The sequence below is a fragment of the Lagenorhynchus albirostris genome, chromosome 20 (genome assembly GCF_949774975.1).
Source record: "Lagenorhynchus albirostris chromosome 20, mLagAlb1.1, whole genome shotgun sequence".
NCBI classification, from domain to species: Eukaryota; Metazoa; Chordata; class Mammalia; order Artiodactyla; family Delphinidae; genus Lagenorhynchus; species Lagenorhynchus albirostris.
Window position 1 is genome coordinate 50,602,349 of NC_083114.1, and position 24,402 is coordinate 50,626,750.

Genomic DNA, 24,402 nt, shown 5'->3' on the forward strand with positions numbered 1-24,402 from the left:
CTCGTCCCCTGTGTGGACTGGAATTCATTGTTGGTAGAGTGTAATTTGGACTCACGTGGACATTGCAGCTCTTGTCAGGCTTGACGGGAACAGGAGGGGCAGGGTCTGGCTGATACCGCACGTCCTGGAAGTGGGGTAAGGCCAGGAGGGGGCACAGGTGTCCGCAGAGCGCTCCATGATCCCGCAGGTGGCAGGAGCAGTGCCTGTGAGTGGGTGACAGGAACTAGTGTCGTCCCAGGCAAAGGCAGGTTTCCGTCGAGTGGGTTCTGGTGCCCGAGCTCCGCGGCTCCTTACTCCTTCCTTCCCTTCAGTGACACCCCACAGTGCCCCACCCAAACATGCTCCTCAGACACGGGGACTCTCTATTCCAGTCACTGTGGGGGGTGGGGGGGTGGTTGGCCAGACAGCTCAAAATGAGGACAGCAAAGTAAGAACAGGTGAGGTGAGACATCTGCTGGACCCAAACCAGAGTGGGTGCTCGGCAGGTGGGAGAGGGTTTGGGGTGACTGATGTAGTTCATGGGCCTGTCTCACCAGCGGAACTTGTGTCCAGAGGTTCTGCATCACCGGCTGGGAGGCAGCTGGAGTTGATCCACTACAGATCTGGGCACAGGGGTCATCCAAGCAAGACCATAGCTTTTGCGTGTTGTTACTGGTTCCCATCAGTAGCAACATGGTTCTGGCTGCGTGGAAGTTGGATAAGGCCAGGTTTCCCACTGGCAGCCCATGGTCTCAAGCACAGAGCTGCCGGCTCCAGTGGGAGCCAGGAGGAGGGCGTGCTAGCTCTGCCTGGTGTGGCCTCGGGGAGGAGGGGAAGCTTGAATGGGGCTTGACAGGGGGGTAGGCTCCAGCTGGTGGGGCGTGCTTGAACGACCCTGTCAGGTGACAAGGCAAAAGCACAGGATGCTTCTCCACTGATAATTTCGGTAGGAACCTTTCACGCCAGCCTTTCCTTGTGTGTCTTTCGGATTACGGTGAGTGCCTGCGGTATCGTCAGCAAGGGTCTACAAGGTCTGATTCGCTGTTTACACACCCAGGGCTGATGGCAGTGTGCGTGCAGGCCAGGGGCGGGGGTGGAGAAGACAGGTGAAGATGACCAGTCCAACAGGCTGGCCAAGAAGTGCTCATGTCTGCAACTATGACATGGTAGTAACAGAAGAGGTGGGGCCACTTTGGTATTCAGAGGTGGAATCAAGAGCAAAGGTAACATAAGGTGGAAGGTTCAGGGCTGGGGGAAGACCTCTGGCTTGGGAAGTCAGCTGAGTGGTAGGGCACGTCACACCAGAGAGGCAGGTGGGTGACAGGTTCCAAGGCTGTGATGCAGCCAAGCCTGCGTTATCAGAACAGAATGGGGAGACCCACAGGTGTGAGAAGGAGGTGACCAGGGAGCACGGAGTCTCCCGATTAGGAAAAAGTGTAGGACACGTGGGGAACCAGGTGACCGTCCATTAGAAGCTCGGCCAACCTCGGGAGTCAGGAGCGAGCAGTGAAAGGCTGGCTGGTACGATGGAGTGAGGAAGGCCAGGGTTCGAATCCTGCCCAGTCTTGGTAGCGTGGACAGCCTCCATGTAGACGGGACCTAGGTGAAGCTAGGTTCTGGTAATCCCAGGCAGCTTGAGGATGTATCATGTGACACCTGGTGAGAGCTTAGCGGTGTGGTTCTCTCTCTGCCTTCCGGGCCTCATGGCTGGTCACCTGCACTGGCTCCTCCCTTTAGCCCAGGCTCGTGCCTGGAGGAGCCCCTGCTGCACAGACTCTGCTTAGCCCAGCTGCATCCTGCTCCTTCCTTCCCTGCTCCTGCATCAGGACCGGCTGGTATCGTCAGGGAGGACCATCCAGCTGCCCAAAGCAGGTTGCCATGCTTCATTAGGCTCTGTCTCAGGGGGCCCCTCTCTCCCACCCCATTAGTGGCTGTTGCACGTCTGTGCCCTCCCACCGCCTGTGTGCCCCTTACCCTTGGCAAATGATTTTCATCCCACTGCAAGAGTTCCCTCCCACTGCAAAATAAACAGTGAAACACCAGGAAACCAAAACCATAAGCAACTTCCCTCCCTCTCCATGTGGTCTATTCTCTCTCTGACCTAGCGGTTCCAACACTCACGGAGCCCAGAATCACCTGGGAGAGTTATTGAATACTAATTTAATTTAATACAAATGTGAAGGAAATGAGACTCTCGAGAGTGAGGCTTGGGCAAACCCTTCCCGAGTGATTCTACCGGGTGGGCAGCCGGCGTGGAGAACTGCTGTGCTAGTCCTGGGTTTGAGAGAGGGTCAGAATCACCAGGGGGTTGTTAAAACACAGGTTGCTGGGCCCCATCCCCCGACATTCTGATTCAGCAGGTCTGGGGTGAGGTCTGAGAATTTGCATTTCTAACACGTTCCTAGGGGATGCTGAACCCACTGCTGAGTGGGGACCACACTCACAGCTCTGATCTAATGGTTCTTACATGGGATGGTCTGTAGGACCCCCTGTGGGGTCCTCAGTGTGCTCTCCAGACCGACCTCTTCCACCCCTTGGGGACCTCGCCTCAGTGATTTTCCCGTCTGCCTCCTGTGTCTCGCTCTTCCCCCTTCCTTCTCTCGTGAACATGTTCAAGTGTCAGCCATCCTAAAAAAGGTCCATTTTTTCCGTGTCCCCTCCCAGCCACCCTCTCCCTCACCTAAGCTTCAATTTGCCCTCTGCTTCCTTCTCCACAGTCCTCAGTCTGCCCTCTGCCCGCATCACTCCACTCAGTGACCCAGTTCCCAAACCTGATGAGCCTTTGCCACAACTTCTTTTCAGGATTGGACACTATTCACCCCCGTCTCCCTGAAGAGCTCTTCTTTTTCTGTCCCTTCAGTGTTAAATCTGTTGGATCTGGTGAGCCCTGGGTACCTAGATGTAGCCAGAATCAATCCACTCCAATCAATATTCCCCATTGTGTACTCAATATAGCCCGAGGAACATCTTTTCCTGGATATCCTACTGGCAAATTTGTGGCCCAGACAGAGTTCATTGTTTTGTCTGCCCTCCTCTTACCTGTGTCCTGCTCCTCCTGTGTCCCTCCCATGGCTGGGGGCCCACCATCCACCCTGATGCCAAAGCCAGAAACGTGCCCGCCACGCTCGGCACCTCCTTCACATTACTTCCACGCATCAGTGACAGAATTCTGATCTTTCCACCTGGCTGCCGGAAAGTCCACTCTTTCCCGTCCCCACTGCCTGGCTCTCAGCTTGAGTCGCCACCACTTTTCTCTTGGACTCAAATCGTCTTCTAACCAGTGCTCCAGCCTCCAGTGGACCTGCTTCCTGGTCTGCCTTCCTGGCCCCCAGGATAGTCCTTCAAGACAAGAAGCCCAGGCTTCCCTGGTGGCGCAGTGGTTGAGAGTCCGCCTGCCGATGCAGGGGACACGGGTTCGTGCCCCGGTCCGGGAAGATCCCACATGCCGCGGAGCGGCTGGGCCCGTGAGCCATGGCCGCTGAGCCTGCGCGTCCGGAGCCTGTGCTCCGCAATGGGAGAGGCCACAACAGTGAGAGGCCCGCGTACTGCAAAAAAAAAAAAGCCCTAATCAAATCATTCCCATCCTCAGGTTTCCCAGCACCTGTCACAGCTGTGTTGTTGAAAGGATGTGTCAGCCTTCATCATCCCATGCTAACTGTTGGGACTATTAAAATGCACCTTGATGTGGTTTTTTGCTCTTACAGTCATAGAAATGATCCGTGGTTCACGTACTGTATTCTCCCTTCTTACGTGTACTGATCTGCTGTTTTCTGCCTTACATGGCCTCGGTTAGACAATTCCCCTTGGCAGAGACGGGTGGGTGTTGCCTTCTGTCAGTCCCGAATTCCAGGCCCCCAGGAAGTCTTGGTTGAAGGGGTAAGCCCGACAGGAGTGTGGTTGGTGACCGTGCCCTTGGACTCCTCTCAGAACGCGGCCAGCCCACCTCCGTTGATGTCCTTGGCCCAGAAGCCTCCTTGCGCCGTCCTCCCGACGCTTCTGTCTCTGAGCCCCTGCCCCCACCCCCCGTCCCCCCCACCTTTGTTGTTTTCACAAGTGAAAATATTTTGGCAGGTCTGGCGGGAACTGGAGCATTAGCTCCTCTATTTGAAGTGAAAGCCTGGACTGTGTGGCACGTGGCCAGCTGTCTTGTCGGGCGGCAGGGGAACTGTTTGTGACAGCTGGACACAATCAAGATCCATTACAAACAGATTTCAAGTGCCATTCACACACAGAAGAAATTGCAAAGCTTTAGCAGAATAAAATCTGGGGGTTTTCAAAGCAAGACAATGCCCCAGCCTCGGCCCGTGTGAGTGGCTCGGTTTGCGTCTCTGCAAGCGCCCTTCCTTCCCCAGCACCACCTCCCTCCTGAGTGCAGGCTGGAGAGGCTGGCGGGGCTGGCGGGGGCTGCCCCCAGGCCCTGTCTTGTATTACTGTGGACACCTGTCTAAACCTGCATGGGGAGGGCTCAGAGGCTGGCTTCCGGAAGCGCCGCTGGGCAGCCTCGTCAGCCTCTCACCTTGGTCTCAGGGAGAATGAAGGGATCACGTAGCAGTTGGAGGGTAAGGCTGGCAGGCCCAGCTGAGCCCATTCCTCTTCTGTGAGGCAGGTGTTGTCTGAGGCAACTGTCCCTCCCTCCCCGGCCCTGGCCTTGGTGGAGCTCTGAGTAGTGGCGTGTCGGGTAGCCATTTATAATTCTGTATGGGTGGGAGGCCTTAGGACGTGGTGCTTCCTGTGGTTCTGTTGGCCTCAGGGGACCGTGTTCCTTCAGCATGTGCGGGGTGGCGGTGCGAGTTGCTCCTTTTGCACATGGAGGGGGTATCAGTGTTCATGCAGGGAGGGGACACCGTCCTCCCCTTTCTCACGAGACCCTCCAGTTTGCGCTGCCCACTTGGCCCCCTGCTGTCTCACTCATCTTGATGGGAGAAGAGAAAGGCAAGGAAGTAGAATCATTTGTTTTAGAAAAAGGAACCAGATGAAATATGGGCACAAGGAAGAACAGAGAGGTAATAGTAAAGTCCCTTACCATGGTATCTTATATCTAAGCCCCCTCTAAAATTCTTATTTAAAACATTAATTTAAAATAGGTAATAATATCATATGATATCACTTATATGTAGAATTTAAAATATGACACAGATGAACTTATTTACAAAACAGAAACAGACTCACAGGCGTAGAAAACAAACTTATGGTTAACAAAGGGGAAAGGGCTTGGGGGAGGGATAAATTAGGAGTTTTGGGATTAGCAGATACACACTACTATATATAAAATAGATAAACAACAAGGGCTTACTGTATATCACAGGGAACTGTATTCAATATCCTATAATAAACCATAATGGAAAATAATATGAAAAAGAATATATACATTATATATATATATATATATAAAAATAACTGAACTTCGCTGTACACCCAAAACTAACACAACATTGTAAATCAACTATACTTCAATTAAAAAAATAAAATAGGTAATACATGCATATTGTGTTTAATTTAAAAGCTGTGTATTTCCCAGGGCTGCTATAACAAAGTCCCATGGGCTGGGGGGCTTAAAACAACAGAAATTTGTTCTCTCACGTCTGGAGGCCAGAGGTCTGGAATCAAGGTATTGGCAGGGCTGCACTCTCTCTGAAGAATCCTTCTTTGCCTCTTCCAGCTTCTGGTGACCCAGGCATTGCTCGGCCTCTCCAGTGTCTGCCTCCATCTTCACATGGCCTTCTCTATGTGTCTCTGTGTCCTAATCTCCTCTTCCTAGAAGGACACCAGTTATTGGATTTGGGCCACCCTAATGATCTCATCTTAACCTGATTACATCTGCAAAGACCTTATTTCCAAATAAGATCACAATTCACAGGTACTGGAGGTTAGGTTTTTGGGTTCACAATTCAACCCCTTTGAGTATTGAAGGGTATTTAATGAAGAGTCTCCCACTCCTGTTTCCCTGGCAACTGGCTCTCCTCCCAGAGGCAGGGAGGCCCCCAGTCTCCTGTGTGCCCTGTTAGCCACAGTCCACGCTTGCCCACTAGTTTGGGAGTCCCGAGAGGGCATGGCTTTCCAGCTGCTCTCTTCGCTGCTGTGTCCTCAGCATCTTGAACAGCGCATGGCACAGCACTGCGCCCTGCCCCCGACAAATATTTATCAAATGGCTGAACGTACAATGTAAATGTACATCACATGTTGATATATTTTTGTTAGAAATGGAAATATATTATATACCCCTGTTCTGTCCTTGGTTTTTCCACTTCATACAGCTTGGGAATAGTCTCACGTCAGCAAATGCGGAAATAAGCCTCAATCTTTTGTTTTGTTTTGTTTTATTTTGTTTCGTGGTACGCGGGCCTCTCACTGTTGTGGCCTCTCCCGTTGCGGAGCACAGGCTCTGGACGCGCAGGCTCAACGGCCATGGCTCACGGGCCCAGCCGCTCCGCGGCATGTGGGATCTTCCTGGACCGGGGCACGAACCCGTGTCCCCTGCATCGGCAGGCGGACTCTCAACCACTGCGCCACCAGGGAAGCCCAGGCTCAATCTTTTAAAAGCCTGTGGGTGCTCCCTTGTAGGAAAGGGACAGGACCCAGTAACCTGTCCCTTTTTGAATACTGTTTCTGAAAAAGTTTTAAACATCACAGTATAAGCACAGGGAAAAAAATATATTTTGGGTTACCTCTGCTCAAAACCCTTCCTAATTCATTCTAATTTTTGAAATTATTATGTAAGGCAAGGAGGACAGAAGGGAGGCACTAACTTAAAAAAAAAAGTTCGTCAGGCGGATCAACCACTAAAAACAACAGACCACAGTGAGAGGCCTGCAGGGAGCCCCGACCCATTTTCTTTTTCTTTTCAATTTTTTTTTTGATGTGGACAATTTTTTAAGAGTCTTTATTGAATTTGTTACAATACTGCTTCTGTTTTATGTTTTGGTGTTTTGGCCACAAGGCATGTGGGATCTTAGCCCCCTGACCAGGGATCGAACCCGCACCCCCTGCATTGGAAGGCAAAGTCTTAACCACTGGACTGCCAGGGAAGTCCCTGACCCATTTTCAAAGTTCTTGACGTGGGGGAAGAGGTCTGGGGGTAAGTAGCAGACCAGCAGATTCCAGACCCACGGCCAGTGCCCTCTCAGCTCCTCTGCTCCCTGCCTCTGGCTCTCCCTTTGAGGTCTCGCTATGCTCCAGGGGCTGAGGACACAAGTAGCAAGTGAAGCTGACCTGGTGGCTCCCATTCTACACTGTGACCTCTGTGGGCCTCAGTTTCCAAATCTGCGATATGGAGATAACAGCTCACCAAAGCCCCGGAGCCAGGAGTGTGAGCTAACAGAGGGTCTTTGACAGTGACTTGCAGTCAAGTACATTTTACATCCCTACCCAGTGCATGCATCTACAACCAAAACAAACATTATCCTTATGGTATGTGATGGACACTGATTGTATCTTATTCTATCTTCCTTTCATCCAATGGTGATTGGTTTCTCATCCATTCAGAGTCAGGACCTGCCATTGGAAAACACTGTTGTAATGAAATAATGTAAGTTAAGGGAATTTGTAAACAGTTAAGTACCAGGCTAATTGAAGTGATTAGCATTCACACCCGTATTCCTTCCCATCCAAAGGTACTGGGTTTGGGAGTTCAGATCATAGTGAGAATTAACCTGTGGCCTCAATTGCTTTTCTTCCCAAGTTTTGGTCATTGAGCAAGAGTTAGGTGAAATCAGTGAAGATTAAACGGCTAGGTCCACCAGAATCAACCTTTTAGGAGTAAGATAACAATCTATACAAGGGAAGTGTCTAACTTCTGGAACTGTTCGAGAGAAACACCTGCCTAAGGAAATGGAGACCATCTTCTTAGACTTTCCGGAGACATCAAGCTTCTCCACCAAAGGCTGGGTCAGACAGCTCAGCGGAGTAAGAGGGATGTTTGTTTGTGAATGTACAATATTCTTAGCCACCAGAAGGGTGGGCCAGAGCTGCACCCTGATGGAATGTAAAGATTAGGATCGCTTAGGGTGATATGTTGAAATCCATCCATCCATCCATCCCTGTGCAGAGGTCAAGAGGAAGACAACGACAGATCTGTCACTTCAGAGATCAATATTGGGTAGAACCCTGGATTTTATAGGCAGAGGCTCCATTGTGTGGGTGGGAAACAGGTCCAGGGCACTGAGCTGTTTGCCCAGGTCACAAGGCTAATAGGAAGCAGATCTGGAAAGAAAGCCTAGAGTTTCATCATTCATTTATTCCTTTTGCATGAGGGGAAATTACTTTTCTTTGTTGTCTCTTGGGAGGCATATTTTAGGGCTCACGCAACAGGCTGCTGAGGAGGGTCACAACTCCCCCTGATGGAGACATTGCCAGGGACATTGCCAGGTCCTTGGGCTGAGCTCTTCTCCAGCAGCCCCTGGGTACAGCACGTTGGCTAAGTGTCCAGGGTTATGACCCCCCAGGGGGGTCTTGGACCATCCCTGTGTGATGTGTGATCCTGAGATTCCTTCCAACTGAGGCACTTATAATTTTTAGGGGTAGCACCAAACCAAGAAAGAGTGTATGCATCCAGAAGTGGCTAGAAAAAGTGGCATTTTCCTTGATTTTTCTAAATTAAAAATTGGGGAGGTGCCCATCTCCCGGTGAAGAGCTATTGCTCATGCTCCCCGAAGGGCAGCTCAGTTTACCAGTGGGAGGGGCTTGGTCCGCCCAGGGCAGACAAATAAAACATGTAAGGCACAGTCTAGAAACGTGTAAATTTAAGAGGCCCAGGAATCAAGGTCACCCAAATCCTGAAATGCTGGGAGATGAGGTGCCTCTCTTTGAAATTTGACCTGGGTAAATTCAGAGGACAAATAAAAGGAAGTATAAAGGCAGTGAGCTCATGACATTCACGGTGCTAAGGTTCAGACCTCAGAAATAATGAATTCAAATGCTCTGGTCTCTGACCAAGGACCGGCCGTCTCTGGCAGTCTGGGGAGGGCCGGACCTGAGAGGTTGACGTCAGCGAGGACCACCCTGCCCTTCAGTGGCCGGACACGACCTTGGGCTTTTGTGGGCAGCCAGACTCCGTGCTGTACCCTAGGCCTGTGCCGCCCTTGAGAAATCCGAAACCCGATGCGCCCCTGTAGGCGGCCGGGGCGGGGCCTTGGGCTTGGGCGTGGTATGAGGCGGGGCCTCGGGTCGAGGGACCAGTCGGAGGGGCGGGGCCTGAGCGGGAGCGCGTACGCAGGCGCGGGCAGGCTACAGGACGCAGCCCGAAGGGTGGGCGCGCGGGCGGCGAGGGCGGGGCCGCGGGCCTGGCCGGGCGCGTGCGCAGGCGCGGGCCGGGAGGCAGCCGCGTGCTGGGGTGTGTGTGTGCGCGCGCGCAGGCGGCGGGCGGGGCGCCCCGCGGGAGGCAAGGGGCGGGTGGAGGGCGCGGAGCCGGGGGCGGGGCTCCGAGACGCGCTGGGCGAGCAGGGCCAGGAGCTAAGGGTCCAGGGGCGAGCGGCGAACCCGGCGCGGAACCCGGCGCCGGCACCATGGACGAGGACGACAGCTACGGTCAGTACGGCCCGCGGCCCGGCCGGCGGACGCCCTCTCCCTCGCTTCCTCCCTTCTCCGGCCCGGCGTCCTGCCGCGCCTCTGGCGGCTCGCGTTCCCGGGGACTGTGGTGCCGGACGCGAGCCTAGGGCGGCCGGGCCGGGCGGGGACCTCCGCAGGGCAGGGGTCACCCGGGGTCCTGAGGCTGAAGGCTGAGGGGCGCTGAGGGGCCGGCGTCGGAGTGTCCATGTCTCCGGGGTCGGCGCCGCGGGTCGCCGGGCTCGGGTCTCTGGGGCCGGGTTCGTAGGACTGGGGTCTCAGGGCCTGGGGCTCCGGGGCGGGGGTCTCCGGCGTGAGGGTCTCGAGGCCGGGGTCTCGGGCGGGTTTCGCGAGGAGAGGGTCTCGGGGCCGCGAATTCGGGGCCAGGGTCTCGGGAGGGGGTCGCGGGCCTCTGTCCGGCGCAGGCCCGGTCGCCCCACAGCCCCGCCGCGGGCCCCCGCGAACGCTTAAGTTCCCCCCGGGCATTCTCCGTAGTTTCCGGCCCCTTAGGTGTTGGCAAGTTGTGTGCCCGGGTCCATGTCTTTGTTCAGAAACGAAAATGAGAAAACACAGGCAGCGAACCCGAAGTGGACAGGCTGCGACCAGGGGGTGCCATCGGGACCAGGACCTCGGCCAACGTCCACTCCAAGGCCCGGGTTGACGATCGCTGCCCGCCGTTCCGTGTGAACGGGCTGCTGGTCCAAAACGCCTGCGGGTGAAGCCCGAGGGGCGCGGAGAAACGCAAGTTTGCTTTCTCATCTGTGCACAGAGACGTGGCATAGTCATCACATCACACAGACAGGGAAAACTTGACAAAACTACCAGTTCCCAAATCCTCCACCAGCTAACCTTATCCTGGGAACTGTTGGCCATCGGCAGGGCATTCCTCCCTCAAATGGCTTCAGATCGCCGGGGTTTTAGAAGGTTCTGTGAAATGCTTTAGTTAATTTAACGTTTTATTCCTGAGAGATGAAAGAATGGCAGATAGAACAAGTGGTGAACTTTTGTGGTTTGGTAGCAGAGTACAGAGAGCACAGTTAAAAATGCTTGTGTGGCTAAAGGGAACCGAATCCTGCTTTATTGACTAATTGACATAGGTGGTGTTTGTTTCTTAAGTTCTGAGCGAGCAAGCTTTGTCATAGAGTATGTTAAAAGGAGACGGGTGAAGCATGTTGTTATGGTTTTCTGTTATTTATGAGTAAGTCATTGAGGAACCACTGACCGCAGAAAAGGTGGGTTAATGACCCACAACCCTGAGTGGCAGACAGGGGAAGGGCCACCACTTGTGGCCTGAAGTCCAGAGCATGTGAGGGATGGGTACCCATCAGATGTCCCCTTGTTACCTTCCAAGTAAAAGTAGTGTGTGCTTTTCTTCTGTGATTGAAAACAAATCACCTCCTGGCTGGTCCCGAAGGATTTTCTGGCTCCTCCAGGCTTCTGTCTTTCTGCCCACCCGGGAGAAGTCTTCTCCAGCTTTGCCTGCCGCTGTGCCTTCTCTTGCTGTTTAATCTCTTGCAGATCCCAGTGTTCTGCCAGGCTTTCTTCGTGCCCTCTTCTGGTGTTCTTACCCACCGGGCGAGGCAGGAAGCTGTTGGTCTGGTTGCTTTTAACACAGTGACTGCTTTGCCACCAGTGGCATGAATTTGTGCTTGGACGGGGTGAATGGAAGCAGGGGATATTTGTTTCCTGTGGTTGCTGTGACAGGTTAGCGCAAGCTTGGTGGCTCAAAAGAACATACGTTTATTATCTTATAGCTCTGGATGTCAGAAGTCCAGATTTGCTCTCACTGAGCTAAAATCAAGGTGTTTACTGGTCAGTGTTCCTTTCTGGAGGTCCTAAGGGAACGTCCGTTTCCTTACCTTTTCCAGCTTGTGAAGGCTGCCCACATTCCTTGGCTGGTGGCCACCTTCCATCTTCAGAGCCAGCAGGTAGCATCTTCTCATTTCTCTGACCTCTGCCTCTTCTAATTAGGACCCTGTGGTTCCATCGGACCCACCTGGATATGGATGAGGATGAGCAACCTTGATTCTGCAGTGGTAATCCCCCTTTTGCCATATGTAGGGGTAACATGTTCGCAGGTTCTGGGATTGGGACAGGGACATCTCTGGGCTCCGTTATTCTGCTGACCACACATAAAGATGAGGAAGAAGTTCTTCCTTTCTTTCTCTTTATGCAATTAAAAAAAAATCATGTTCTTTGTATTTTGGAGGAGCCAGAAATGTTGACTTAAAGAAGATTCCCCACCCATAGGGTTTACCACACAAAAAGTACCTAATAGCTCAAGATGATCATTTGAAGAATAAGGCTCCCAGTTCTTTAAGGGTTTGCCTTAGTCTCCAGAACTGTCCATTTCTCTCCTAGGTTTTACAGAGAATTTACCTCAGAAGATAAGACAACTATTCAGATTCCACATTTCAAAAGGAAGTGCGTGCTATGGACTCATAAAGCACATAGAATGCCAGGTCCAGGGGTTCCCTCAGAACCGCCACTGGTGGTTCATGAGTCAGCCTGGGACACTAGTACTGTTTTTAACATTGTATCTTTGGGGACATGGGTTATGATTTCCAAGCTACCACCTTGGTATAAAAAACCTTTGAAACATAGCTCATTTATAATAAGCTAAAGAAAGAGAATTAGTCTTAGAGTTTCTCTGTTCAGTGAAAGAGAATTTCGAAAACTCACCAGAAGGCCTTTCTTTTTTTTTTTTTTTTTTTTTTTTTTTTTTTGCGGTACGCGGGCCTCTCACTGTTGTGGCCTCTCCCGTTTGCGGAGCACAGGCTCCGGACACGCAGGCTCAACGGCCATGGCCCATGGGCCCAGCCGCTCTGCGACATGTGGGATCCTCCCAGACCGGGGCACGAACCTGCGTCCCCTGCATCAGAAGCCCCAGAAGGCCTTTCTTGACTGCATACTCTTTGGTGTCCTTTACGGACCCAGAGACCACACCACTGAGTTTGTCAGCCCTCTCTGCTGTATACTCCCCGGAGGGTCTTAACTCCCTAGACCAGTGCAACGTGGTTCAGACTACACATGTGGTATGATAAACTGTCCTCTGAAGACCTATGTGGGGTGGGGGGGTGGGAAGGATAAACAAAAGTCATTTCAAAGCTTATTTTTTTTTTGGAAAAATGTGGAATTAGGGATTTTCTGAATGCTTAATTGACACTTTAAGAAATGTTCATAATGCTTGTGGCTGGCTGGTCTTTATCCCCCGGCAGCTTCTTTCTAAACACTGTGAAATGATTGGGAGGTGTTTTTTTCCGGTCATTTTACCTTCTTATTAGATGACTGTACTTCCTGGATGTCACAATTCTCATTTGCAAAAGGAAGAGGTATTTTTGCCTTCGTAGGGTTCCCTGCCCAAGAAAAAACTCAGTGACTCTGTTCCTCTTTGTGACCTCTGAACTTGAGCAGACATTTTTAACCTGCAACCTGCCCCTTAATGGGCTTTCAGGCCCCTCTGAGATTGTATGTGAGAGTTTCTGTGAATGTGCATTTTTGGAGAGTCTTTAGCTTTAATCCGGTTCTCAGACGGCTCTGACTCTGGGAATTGCTGCTCCAGAGGTTGCCTGTGTGTTTGCCTGCCTCTCTCTTAGGACAAGTCGCGAGGTAGAGATGGGCGGGGTCCATCTAGTAGTAACATCGGAAATGTTAGTGGTGATGACTCTGACAAAATAATCAAATTTATGAGCATGGGTTCTTAAGATCGTTAAACTCAGCGTGCCGTTCAAGGCTTTTACTTCTCAAACACAGATCTTAACTCCTCTCGCTTTTATTAGCTTCAAGCTGATCCCTATCCTGCAGCACGAGGGAGAAGAGGTCTTTAAGAAATAAGCCTCTTGAGAGAGTGGAGATGTTGATCTTAACCAGGCACACCTGCCGTCCTCAGAAGATTAAAGTGAGGCGTGGGCAGTGACACGCATGGGCGCTGCCGCAGGATGGTGCGTGGGAGCCCGTGGCGTCTAGAGAGGTTTGCTGTTTCGTCTTTGTGCCTCCAAAACAAGCCTGGGGCCCGGTTCCCAATAGAAGCAGCCCAGCAACTGTTGAGGGAATAACAGATTGAACCAGGTTCCATGTGGCAAAAGTTAACATTCATTGAGCTTGAAGTTTTGTCTTCAACCCTCCGTCCCAAACAGAAACTAGAACACTTTGCTGATTGACCCTGTGCCAAACCAGTTTTCTTCATTTTTCTATGATATTGATGACTTTCACTGTTTCCAGGGTAGTTCCATTCTTAGTGATTTGCGTTAATTGAAAAGAATACAATTACATGAAGTCAGGGCTTTCTTAGAAAATCTGGAACATAAGGTTACCATAATTATACATTTTGTGGTCTTTAGGGTAGATTTCCAGGGGTGACGTTAATATGTCAGAGGATATAAACATTTTGAGAATTCTTTTTTTTTTTTTGCGGTACGTGGGCCTCTCACCGCTGTGGCCTCTCGCGTTGCGGAGCACAGGCTCCGGACGCGCAGGCTCAACGGCCGTGGCTCACGGGCCCAGCCGCTCCGCGGCATGTGGGATCCTCCCGGACCGGGGCACGAACCCGCGTCCCCTGCATCGGCAGGCGGACTCTCAACCACTGCACCACCAGGGAAGCCTGATTTTGAGAATTCTTGATGCGTGGTGCCAATTTGCTTTCCAAAAGGGCTGTATCAGTCTACCCTGTTCTTAGCCACGTATGGGGGTATGTGTTCCAGTATCACTGCAAATGTGCCACCGGTGAGGATTAGCATATGAAAGCTTTTTTTTTAAAACTAATTTAATGGTTACAAATAGCACCTCATTATATCTGTTGATTACTAGCTAGGTTAAAAAAAATTTCTTTTGCATATTTGTGTATTATGACCTGGCTGTTCACATGAGATGATGGTTTCTTTATTTATGTACCTGAGATTAACTCCTTCTTTAAGGCCTCTGTTAAATCAGCTGATTTACATTTTTCTCACTCTGATATTTTAAGCGTGGGGAAAATATATATTTGTTTTGATTGGGATTTGGGTCAGATTTTGACGATTTGTAGAGTCACATACTTACCTTTCCTTAGTTTTTGTCTTAAAGATTGAAGATCTCTCAACCCATATATTGTCTTCTGGCCAGATACAAAATGTTTCCTTTAGGGGAGAAATTGCGAGTTAAGTGGCTTTTATTGGTTTGGGTTCAGTCTGTGGAATCTTAGGGTTCATACCAGCCTGCCCCTTTCTGAATGTCCTGGGTGTTAGTCAAAAACCATCTTGCCAAATAGAGTTTTTTCTTATGTATTTCATGCCTTTAAGATTAGGTAGTTCTCCAGTAAGAACTAGAAGGAGAGCGCCTTCTTATTCCAATGTGAGAGCAAACATAGAGGTTACTTGGCGGTGGAGGAGGGTGGGGACGTGTGTGTGTGTGTGTGTGTGTGTGTGTGTGTGAATGAGAGAGACATGAGGCAGAGGACGGAAAGCTTGAGCCTGAGAGCCGTGTGGCTGGTGGAGTCTCCACTCCTGTAGCCCTCTTCACCCCTTTCCTGCTCACCCTCCAAGACAAAAGTTGTGGACAGGGGGCTCTGAAAGAAAAGCACTTTGCCCGAACCTGTCCGTCTGCTCCATTGCCACACTGCCTCTTGACTGTCTCTCTAATTATTGTCACTCAGTTTCAGTTGCAATAATAGAGGTCTGGAGGAGGTGGAAAATTAGAAATTTTCAAGAAGTGAATCCCACATGCTTTGAAACTGCTGGTAATGTTGTTTTCCTTCTCTCTTCCCATGGACTAAAAAAATGTAATATAGGGTGAAGGCTGTGTAGGGGATTTTTGTTATTCTTCATTATGCAAGATGCTGCGATGCTGCGTCTTTCTGCTTTTGTGGTGGTGAGATGGCTGTGAGCTGCTTCCTGTGAGGCCTGGCTGCTTTAGAGAGGGTCAGGATGTCACCTTCCTTAGCCCAGTGCTTTCTGTGTCTTCCACTTTTTTTTTTTTGAGTCTTCAAGAAGATTTCTATGGGAATTCCCTGGCAGTCCAGTAGTTAGGACTCTGCACTCTCACTGCTGGGGGCCTGGATTCCATCCCTGGTTGGGAAACTAAGATCCCATAAGCCGTGTGGCATGGCATGGCCCAAAATAAAAAGGACATTTCTATTTCTAAAGCATGCCTTTATCTGGCATTGTTGCAGTCTATATTGTTTTTTTTTAAAAAAAATAAATTTATGTATTTATTTATTTTTGTCTGTGTTGGGTCTTTGTTGCTGCACGCAGGCTTTCTCTAGTTGTGGTGTGTGGAGGCTACTTTTTGTTGCAGTGTGCAGGCTTCTCATTGCAGTGGCTTCTCTTGTTGCGGAGCATGGGCTCTAGGTGCGCGGGCTTCAGTAGTTGTGGCACGCGGGCTCAGTAGTTGTGGATCGTGGGCTCTGAGCGCAGGCTCAGTACTTGTGGCACATGGGCTTAGTTGCTCTGCAGCATGTGGGATCTTCCCGGACCAGGGCTTGAACCCATGTCTCCTGCATTGGCAGGCAGATTCTTAACCACTGCGCCACCAGGGAAGCCCCTGCAGCCTATATTGTAATTATTAAAGTTGGGTATGAATGGAATTGGTTTAATGCTATTAGAAAACTTTCCCCTTCAGTAGTCCTGAAACAGGCTTGGTTTCTGTGAGCAATTTATAAAGGCTTATTCAGTCAACAAGCACTAGTGACCACACCACGCAGCCCCTACTGTCACAGATGCTTCGAGCCGAGAAGGAGGAGACAGACGTGGAAGAAGGCTGTGAAGGAGAGTATTAGAGTGGATGTGACAGGTGTACAGGAAAACTCAGGCACACAGAGGAGAGCAGTTCTACCTGGGGTCGGGGTGGGACCGGATTGGGCAGAGGACAGTTCACGGAAGAGCTGGCACTTGGGCTGGATTTTGAGTTGAGTTGGTGCTAGCTAGGTGGATATGGCAAAGAAATACATTTCAGGCAGAGAGATTGAGCAGAGGCCAGGCGAATGGAGTAACCGGCTCCTGCGGGGAGCTGCAGATGGTTCTGTGTGCCCCGGGGGAGGACGGGGAGGGTCCTGAGGGCTCCTGCGTGGGACCCAGGACTTTCTTCTCTTCTCCTCGTGTGCCACGAGGAGCCATGAGGGGTTGGGCTGGCCTGTTTCGAGGTGATTATTTTGCATTTTGGAAAGATTCCCCCGTCTGGTGTGGTGCAGCTGGGCAGCGTGGAGCCCCTTTGGGAGCTGTTGCAGGCATCCGGGCGGGGTAGAGGATGGGGCCTGAGTTAAGGCAGTAGGGGTGGGAGGAAGGGGGGAACAAGCACGAGACTGAGTAAGGACCTGAAATTGATAGGATTTCGTTGCCAGAGTTTGGGAGGGACAGAGCTTCGAAGGACGATAAGGAAACAGGATGAGTCTCGGGGAGACCGACCACTTAGAGAGTGTCTAGACTGAGTGTGCAGAGTTGAACACAGGAGCTCAGGTGAGGACACACTGAGTGGAGTCGTGAGGTTCGTACGGGCTCTCCACGGGGGGAGGTCTATTTAGGCAGCTGGATTAGGAACTGGAACTCAGGGAATTACCAACACACGAGTGGGAGTGGAAGCAGGGAAGGGGTGATGTGACATGCTGACTGAGAAGAGGTCCAGGGACGTCATCTTGGGCGTGCCACCGTTGAAGGGCTGGGCAGAGGAAGCAGCCCGAAAAGGAGACTGTGCAGTTCTATATATGTACATATAGAACTCAAAAAGAAACTAGATGAAATGAACAGGGAGGGGGCAGCAGCTAGAAGGCAATGCAGAATGGAGAGGCTTTTGTTTTAAATTTGGGGACACTTAAGCCTGTGTATAGACTCTTTTTTGAAAACTACTCTGAACCAGTCTTGGATTAAGGTTTTCATAGACCATGTGCTGTGAACCCATGTAGGATGGGGCTCATATTTCATTTTGTCTGTTGAGGCTTTTACACACAGCAGCTGCCGGACTGCATGTGTTTGCAACCTTTTTAGCTTAAGTTAGTTTCTCTTATGATCTCTGCTTCCCTGAAATACTTTTTCCAACAGCCCTAATGATTGAAATTAAGAGAGTGTTTTGATTTTTAGCTGTATTCTTGCATTTTCAGCTGCCTGCTTGACATTTCCCCCTGGGTATTCCATCATCTCAAATTCAGCATCGGAAGGTGACCTTCTGCCTCTTTCCCTTCTACTCTCCTCTTCCAGACTCCTCCTCCCCCCCTTTTTTTTAAACTTTTGTCCCCATTTACTTATCACCCCAGTTACTCAGGCTTGAAAAAATACTCTACTCCTTTGTCTTTCTTGCCTTCTAAATTATTTCCCGGCTGTCCATCATCTATCCATCTATTCATCCCATTTTCATTATCTTCTCTGTGTCGGGGCATTTGCTTGATGCCGAGGCTATGAAGAATTTTAAAATACGGGCCCTGTTTTCAAGAAGCTCACAGTGTAGGGGGGTTGATGAATTGAAAAATTTCAATGAAGAATATATGACAGATGCTCTGATGAAGATATAAACAAATGCTGTGGGAGCCTGGAGGGTTCTAGTTTTCAGTGTGTTTTGGGTGAGATACACTTTTGAGTAAACCACCTAACTTTGGGATGAAATGAGGTGGGAGCATTGCAGAGCATGTGTTACCACTATAACTATTTTTGCAGCAGCAGTTAACTGCTTGCTGTGCATTAAGTTCACTGCTGAACATCTTTTGTACATTCTTATTTAGTCCTCACAGTAATCCTGGGTGGGAGGAACAGTGGCCGTGCCCTCTTAACAGGTGACAAGATAGAAAGGTTAAGAGATTTATTTATAAAAGGTGACCTGGCTGATGAGTGGCAGAGTTGGCACTGGAACCAGATTTCTCAGACTGCAGAGCCTGTGTGCTCACCACTTCTGCTGCCGGCCTGCTTGTTCTTTTTTTTTTTCTTTTGAATTTTAGTATAGTAATTTAGAGTGTTGTGTTAGTTTCAGTATACAGCAAAGTGATTCATTTATACAAATATATATATTCTTTTTCAGCTTCTTTTCCATTATAGCTTATTATAAGATATTGAATATAGTTCCCTGTGCTGTACTGTAGGTCCTTGTTGTTTATGTTTTATTTATAGTAGTGTGTATCTGTTAATCAAAAACTCCTCATTTATCCCTGCCCCCACTTTTCCCTTTGGCAACCATACGTTTGTTTTCTGTGAGTCTCTTTCTGTTTTGTAAATAAGCTCATTTGTATTATTTTTTAGGTTCTACATATAAGTGACATCATATGACATTTGTCTTTGTCTGTGACTTCACTTAGTCTGATCATCCCTGGGTCCATCCACGTTGCTGCAAGTAGCCTGCTCATCCCTGTTTCCTATTATTTCACACCCCTCTCTTCACTGTTACATGCTTATACATGTAAAAGGTATACATGCCTTGTATACTTTTTATAAACTTCCTAAACTTTCTGTTTTTCTCCTGGAATTAGGAGTTCCAATTCCATGAGTTCCATGTCTTGATACACTTTGGTTACTTTTTTGGTTAAAACCTATGTTGCAGGTTATTAAACAGATGTATATTGAAAGAGCCCATTGTTAATTTTAGGGTTGAGATTTGAGGGGTTAGGCAGATCATACAGTTAAGCCTGTTTCTTTCTCCTAGTCTGTTGGGTTGTGTTGGCTTCTCCTGGGGCCTCTGGTAAATGGGGGCTGGTGTGGCGACAGGAGTCACGCTCCTGGCCTTTGAGGGTCCCCTGGAGCCATACACGTCCTATGGTTGGGCAGCCAGAGTTTATATGCGAAGCCCAGGTAACCAGGTGAAGGTTAATACAGGAGTCCTGCCTCCTGCAGATCTGTCCCGAAGCTGGCCTCTCAGCCATTTCCAGGCGCCTCCTGGTGTGGCTTCTCACCTTTCACCCCTTAGGACGAAATAGAAGAGCCTGTTATGTAGAGAACAAATGTATGGACACCAAGGAGGGAAAGTGGTGGGGGGTGGGGTGGGGGTGGGGGTGGGGGGTGGGAGCTGGTGGTGGTGGGATGAATTGAGAGATCGGGATTGACATATATACACTAATATGTGTAAAATAGGTAACTAATAAGAACTGCTGTATAAAAAAATAAATAAAATTCAAAAAAAAATAAAATAAAGAGCCTGTTGAGAGAGGAAACCCAACAGTGAAACAGGAGACTGCTGTGGTGGCACGGTATTTCTTCAGGGGAATGATGGTACCTTCCAGCATCACCCCCCCTCCGCCACTGCTGCTCTAACTCCGTAGTTTGTGCCTCCTGTCAGGGCCTCGTCCGTACGACAGTCGCCTAGAGGGGTCACCGAGGATTCTGGAGCAGGACTTCAGCTTTGCAGCCTCAAAAAGACTTTTGGGGCCTAGATTCCTAAGTGAGCGTGCTGATTTATGACGGTGTTTGCAGGAGTTTTTGAAACCAGCCTTTGGTCGTTTGACTGCTCTTAGCCCAGCTGCGGGAGCGCCTGCAAGAGGGCTGTAGTTCAGGACACCCAGGCAGCCCAGGACCCCAGCGTCCTCATTCTCACGCCTCTTGCTTTTCGCCTCCTAAGTCTCACCTCCCCTGGACCATCACTCTTGTGTCAGGATGACACCCAACAATAAAGTGGGATTGAAGCAGCTCCTGAGCACCCTGGGCTGTCGTCTCAGAGTCCCAGATCTCGTGGTCACCTTAGTGGCCGCGTCAGGCACGCTTCCTCCCTGGAGTGGCTCTCCTCCTTCATGGTGACTTTTACCAGTGGTGGGCAAGGGTGACTTCTGCAGCTGATTCAGTAACTTTGACAAACACTTCCAGTGATTTCCCCCAGTGTCCAGACAAAGCATGGAGGAAATGAATTTCTGAAAAGATTGCAGGGTTGGAATTGAAAGATTATTTTGTGGGTTTACAATATTCTCAGAGAAACAGGGATTCTGCCCTAGCCTTTGTAGTCTAGCCCTGGAGGCACACCTTCTGGGCCATGGTCTCCAGGGAGGCCCTTGAAGACCTCTACACCTCTGCCCTCTCTACTCGGCCCACTGCCTGCTGGGATGCTTCCCATCCGGACATCCTCGTGATCAGTCCCCTCACTTACCAGCCTTGGTTTAGGTTCCCTTCCTCCCAGGGAGGCTTACCCAGATCTGCGTGCAGTTAATTAAGCAGCCTGCACTGCACACCTCTGCCCCCCAACTCTGCTTGACTCCCACCCCCTTCCCTAGGCACTCATTGCCTGCTACCGATTACGTTTATTACATGTGGCTGGTCTCCTCCAGCTGAAATGGAAGCTCCATGGAGACAGAAATCTTCATCTTCTGTTACCAGACACAACCCAGGTGCCTAAGACTGGGCCCGGTACACTGTAGACTCTGAGTTTGTTGATGGAATTGTTGAGTCCACACTCTCTCTCGCCCATCTGGTTTTGATGTGGAAACTAAGGTCATTGAAATTGCTCCTGTAAACTTGCAAGTTGTTGTTGAAATTAGAATTTACCCCTCTTATCTCACACGTGCTCTGTCCTTTTTCATTCTTCTGTGTTTTGTGGTTTATTTGGGGGCTTGGTTCTTGCTGCAGCTGGTTGTGGTATAACCAGTTAGGAAGTTCCACACTACTGGCTTGCTGCAAGCGTTATGGGGACGCTTTCTATGCGTGCAGAGATTTCAGTACAAATCTTAAAAAAGGGATATTTGGACAAAACATGATTATTCTATTCTTGAAAGATGAGTGAGACGAAGAAATTCTTTAAGAGGGCTGACGTAACCTACAGTAAGGTGATTTCTGGTGTGAGTCCACTTTATTTTAGGAAGTATTAAGGTATTAGACAAACGTATGTATCTTGACAAGGATTAAAAATATTCGGGATTAAAAAAATCAGGAAAGCAACTGGGCATGTTGGTAGGATGCTGCTTTGACCTGGATCTTTTCTGGACATGCCCTCAGCACTGTAGAGAGACAAAAGAAGTGGCTTCACTGTATTAGTTTCTTATGGCTGTTGTAACAAATTATCATGAATTTAGTGGCTTAAAACAACGCAAATTTATTTTCTTGTTCTGGGGGTGGGTCACAAGTCTGGAATGGGTCTCAGGGCTAAAATCAAGGTGTCAGCTCTGTTCCTTCTGGAAGCTCTAGGGGAGCCTCCATGTCCTTGCTTTTTCCACCCTTTAGAAGCCACCTGCATCCCTTGGCTCGTGGCCCTATTGCATCTGTTTTGTTTTGTTTTATTTCTCTCATTACATCCTCAAAACCACCAATGACTGATCAAGTCTTTCTCATATCTCATCACTCTGATGCTGACTTTGCCCCACTTCCACTTTTAAGCCCTCTTGTGATCACGTTGTGCCCACCCAGGTAATCCAGGATAATCTCTCCATCTCTAGGTCAGCTGATTAGCAACCTTAATTCCCCTTTGCCGTGGAATTTACCAGATTCACATGGTCCAGGGACTAGGGTTAGGACATCTCTGGGGGCCGTGTTCTGCAGACCACATCACCCTAGCGCTTTTGTTCCTAGGCTGTTTCTCATGAGGAGGGACCTGTTTCTTCTTGAGGAGATGTTCCACATGAATAGGAAGGACTACAGTATTGTGTAGGCTTTTTCTGGTTTTGTCAAGCATTTCTTGTCCTAGATGAGCGTTCCTCATTCAGCACACATGCAGAGCAGCAACAGACTCTGACCTGTATGTCCTGTTCTGCTCCTCAGCAGCCCTGTTTGTCTTCAAATTGCCGGAACAGAGAAGGTCTCCAGCCAGAGGCTGTGTTGTTGCTGCCCGTCCTTAGGAACGTTTTTGTACTTACCTTGGTAGCAAAGAGAATTTTTTTTTTGGTTTCAGGTAATGGAAACATCCCTGAACAATGGAGCTTGATAGGAAAAAGGAGTTCATTATTCTAGAGGAATATATTGACATGACATTGTTCGGTGATTATTTTCCCAGTCATCTGCCTTTTTTCCTCACATCACTTGATGGGCATCCGTGTAGAGGAAGCAGGCTAGGTGTGATTACTCTTTCACAAATTCGTGTTAAAGGCTCATTTGGTTTGATTTCCACCCTGAATGGATTTCGAGGATACAAAACTGAATTTTTGGCTAAATACTACTGTCCTTTCCCTTTTCTGATCTTGCTGTTATCTCTCATTTTCTTAAACATATAAACGTGTACATATAGCGTTTTCATAAGAGGAATTTAAACTTCTACTTTAAAAAAATTATGAAAGTAACATCCTTATGGTAAAAACACAATTGATAGAGACAAGCATGTAGTTAAAAGTCACTTTTGACTTTTAAAGGGGGTTCTAGGCTCTAGGAAGTTTGCACGGTTTTAGTTCTCCGTGTTATCCCCAAGGTCAGTTGATTTCCACACAAAAATAGGTTACACATCCCCTGATTCTTGCCTGGAGCCACAGAACTGAAGAAAACAGTCTCTGTGAGACTGAATTGTGATTGGAGATTTGCCGCTTGGAGAAAATAAGTTTGGGACTGTTTGAACGCAAAAGTCGGGTGATCTCGCACGTAGAGACCGCGTGAGCCAGGATGTGTGCTCCTGCATTGCTGTGGGACTCAGGCTGAAATTACAAAAGTATCAGTAGTCTGTTTAACCTGCCCATCTGAGTTGGTAATCTAGTAAATAGGGGTTAGAATGGTGTGTCCACGCCTGGCTAATCTACAGAATCGCCTGTGTCAGTTTAAAAGGCAGTTTACTCTGGGGCCCCACTCTAGCCATAGCTAATGGACCGGGACCCTCCAGGGTAGGATCCAGGAATGAATGAATACATACATACATACATATGTACACACACGTACACACATATTTTCAAAGAGCCTAAATTCGAGGATGTAGAAGACCCACTCTCAGGAAGCTTGCGCTGCTCTCTTCGGGGTCACGTTGCTTGGCCCTGCGTTAGAGATGGTTCCCTTTATTTCCTGTGTTTGTTTGAAATGATGGTGTGAGGATTTGTGTCAAGGATTGTAGGAAGGGTTGGCTGAGTGTTAAATGCATTTTTCCAAGGTAACCATCTAATTGATGTGGTTTTGCTTTAGGCCATTCAGAATTCCCCTTAGAGGATTTTGAACTTTCAAGCAGAGGTTTGTAAGAAGAGGCTCAGCAGATCAAAGGAGCAAAAAATAACCAAGCTTGGGTTTTTTTTTAAACTCCTTTATTATAGCCACCAAGTTTATATGCCTCCCCACTTCAGCTTCCCCAAGTGTCTGTGTGGTTTTAGTTTTGCTCCTTTTAGAAGACACTTTCCCTGTGTGTTGCTCAGTTGCTGGGCAGCCCCTGGGCAGGCGCCATCCTGGAGCCCTGATCTGCACAGCAGAGGAAGTGACCTGAAAAGAGCCTTCCCATGTCCCACCTGGGACGTGGATTGCCAGGCACACGAGGCCTGTGGAAGGGCCGAGGCCCGCAGTCACCTGCCAGAGCGTCTTCGGAGGAGCTCTCAGCCTCTCCTCAGGGGTTGTTGGTGGATAGGCTGGCTGTAATTGTATATGCCCTCTTTAGCACTTTGGGCGAGCTTTGAAAAGTTAACATTATGGAAAATTTCAAACACATGCAGAAGTGCAGGGAAGAGTGTAACGAACTCCCATGGACTCATCACCGTGAACGTGTTGGTATAGTTTTCTTTCATGCATATTCCTACATGTCCACCGACCTTAAGTCCTTTTTGGAAAATGTAGGATTTAAAAAATAAGCTTAAACCTCAGCTTCCATCTTAAGAGACTAGCCAAAAGGAGAAAATGAAATCAAAGCAAGCAAAAGGACAGAGAATATAAAAGAGCAGAAATCAATGAAATAGAAAACAGAGCAGCTGCTCAGAAAAGTTCCCACCTTGAAGGGAAGTGGATTAGCAGAGAGAAAGGGGAGGACATCCACTCCATTTATCACATGTTAGCAGTCTGGGTATATAGTGCTGAGCAGGCATGAATGGTATGGTAGAAAGAGCACTGCACGTGTAGTCTGGCCTGGCTT

General features: G+C 49.3%; 1 protein-coding gene across 1 annotated transcript in view; it reads left to right on the forward strand.

Moving 5' to 3' along the window:
- The first annotated feature begins 9,380 nt into the window (after nucleotides 1-9,380).
- CYTH1 (cytohesin 1) overlaps nucleotides 9,381-24,402 on the forward strand; it is a 78,627-nt gene continuing 63,605 nt past the window's right edge. The window contains exon 1 of the mRNA XM_060132844.1: nucleotides 9,381-9,501. Coding sequence (XP_059988827.1) covers nucleotides 9,480-9,501 — 22 coding nt within the window. The 5' untranslated portion in view covers nucleotides 9,381-9,479. The remainder of the gene's footprint in view (nucleotides 9,502-24,402) is intronic.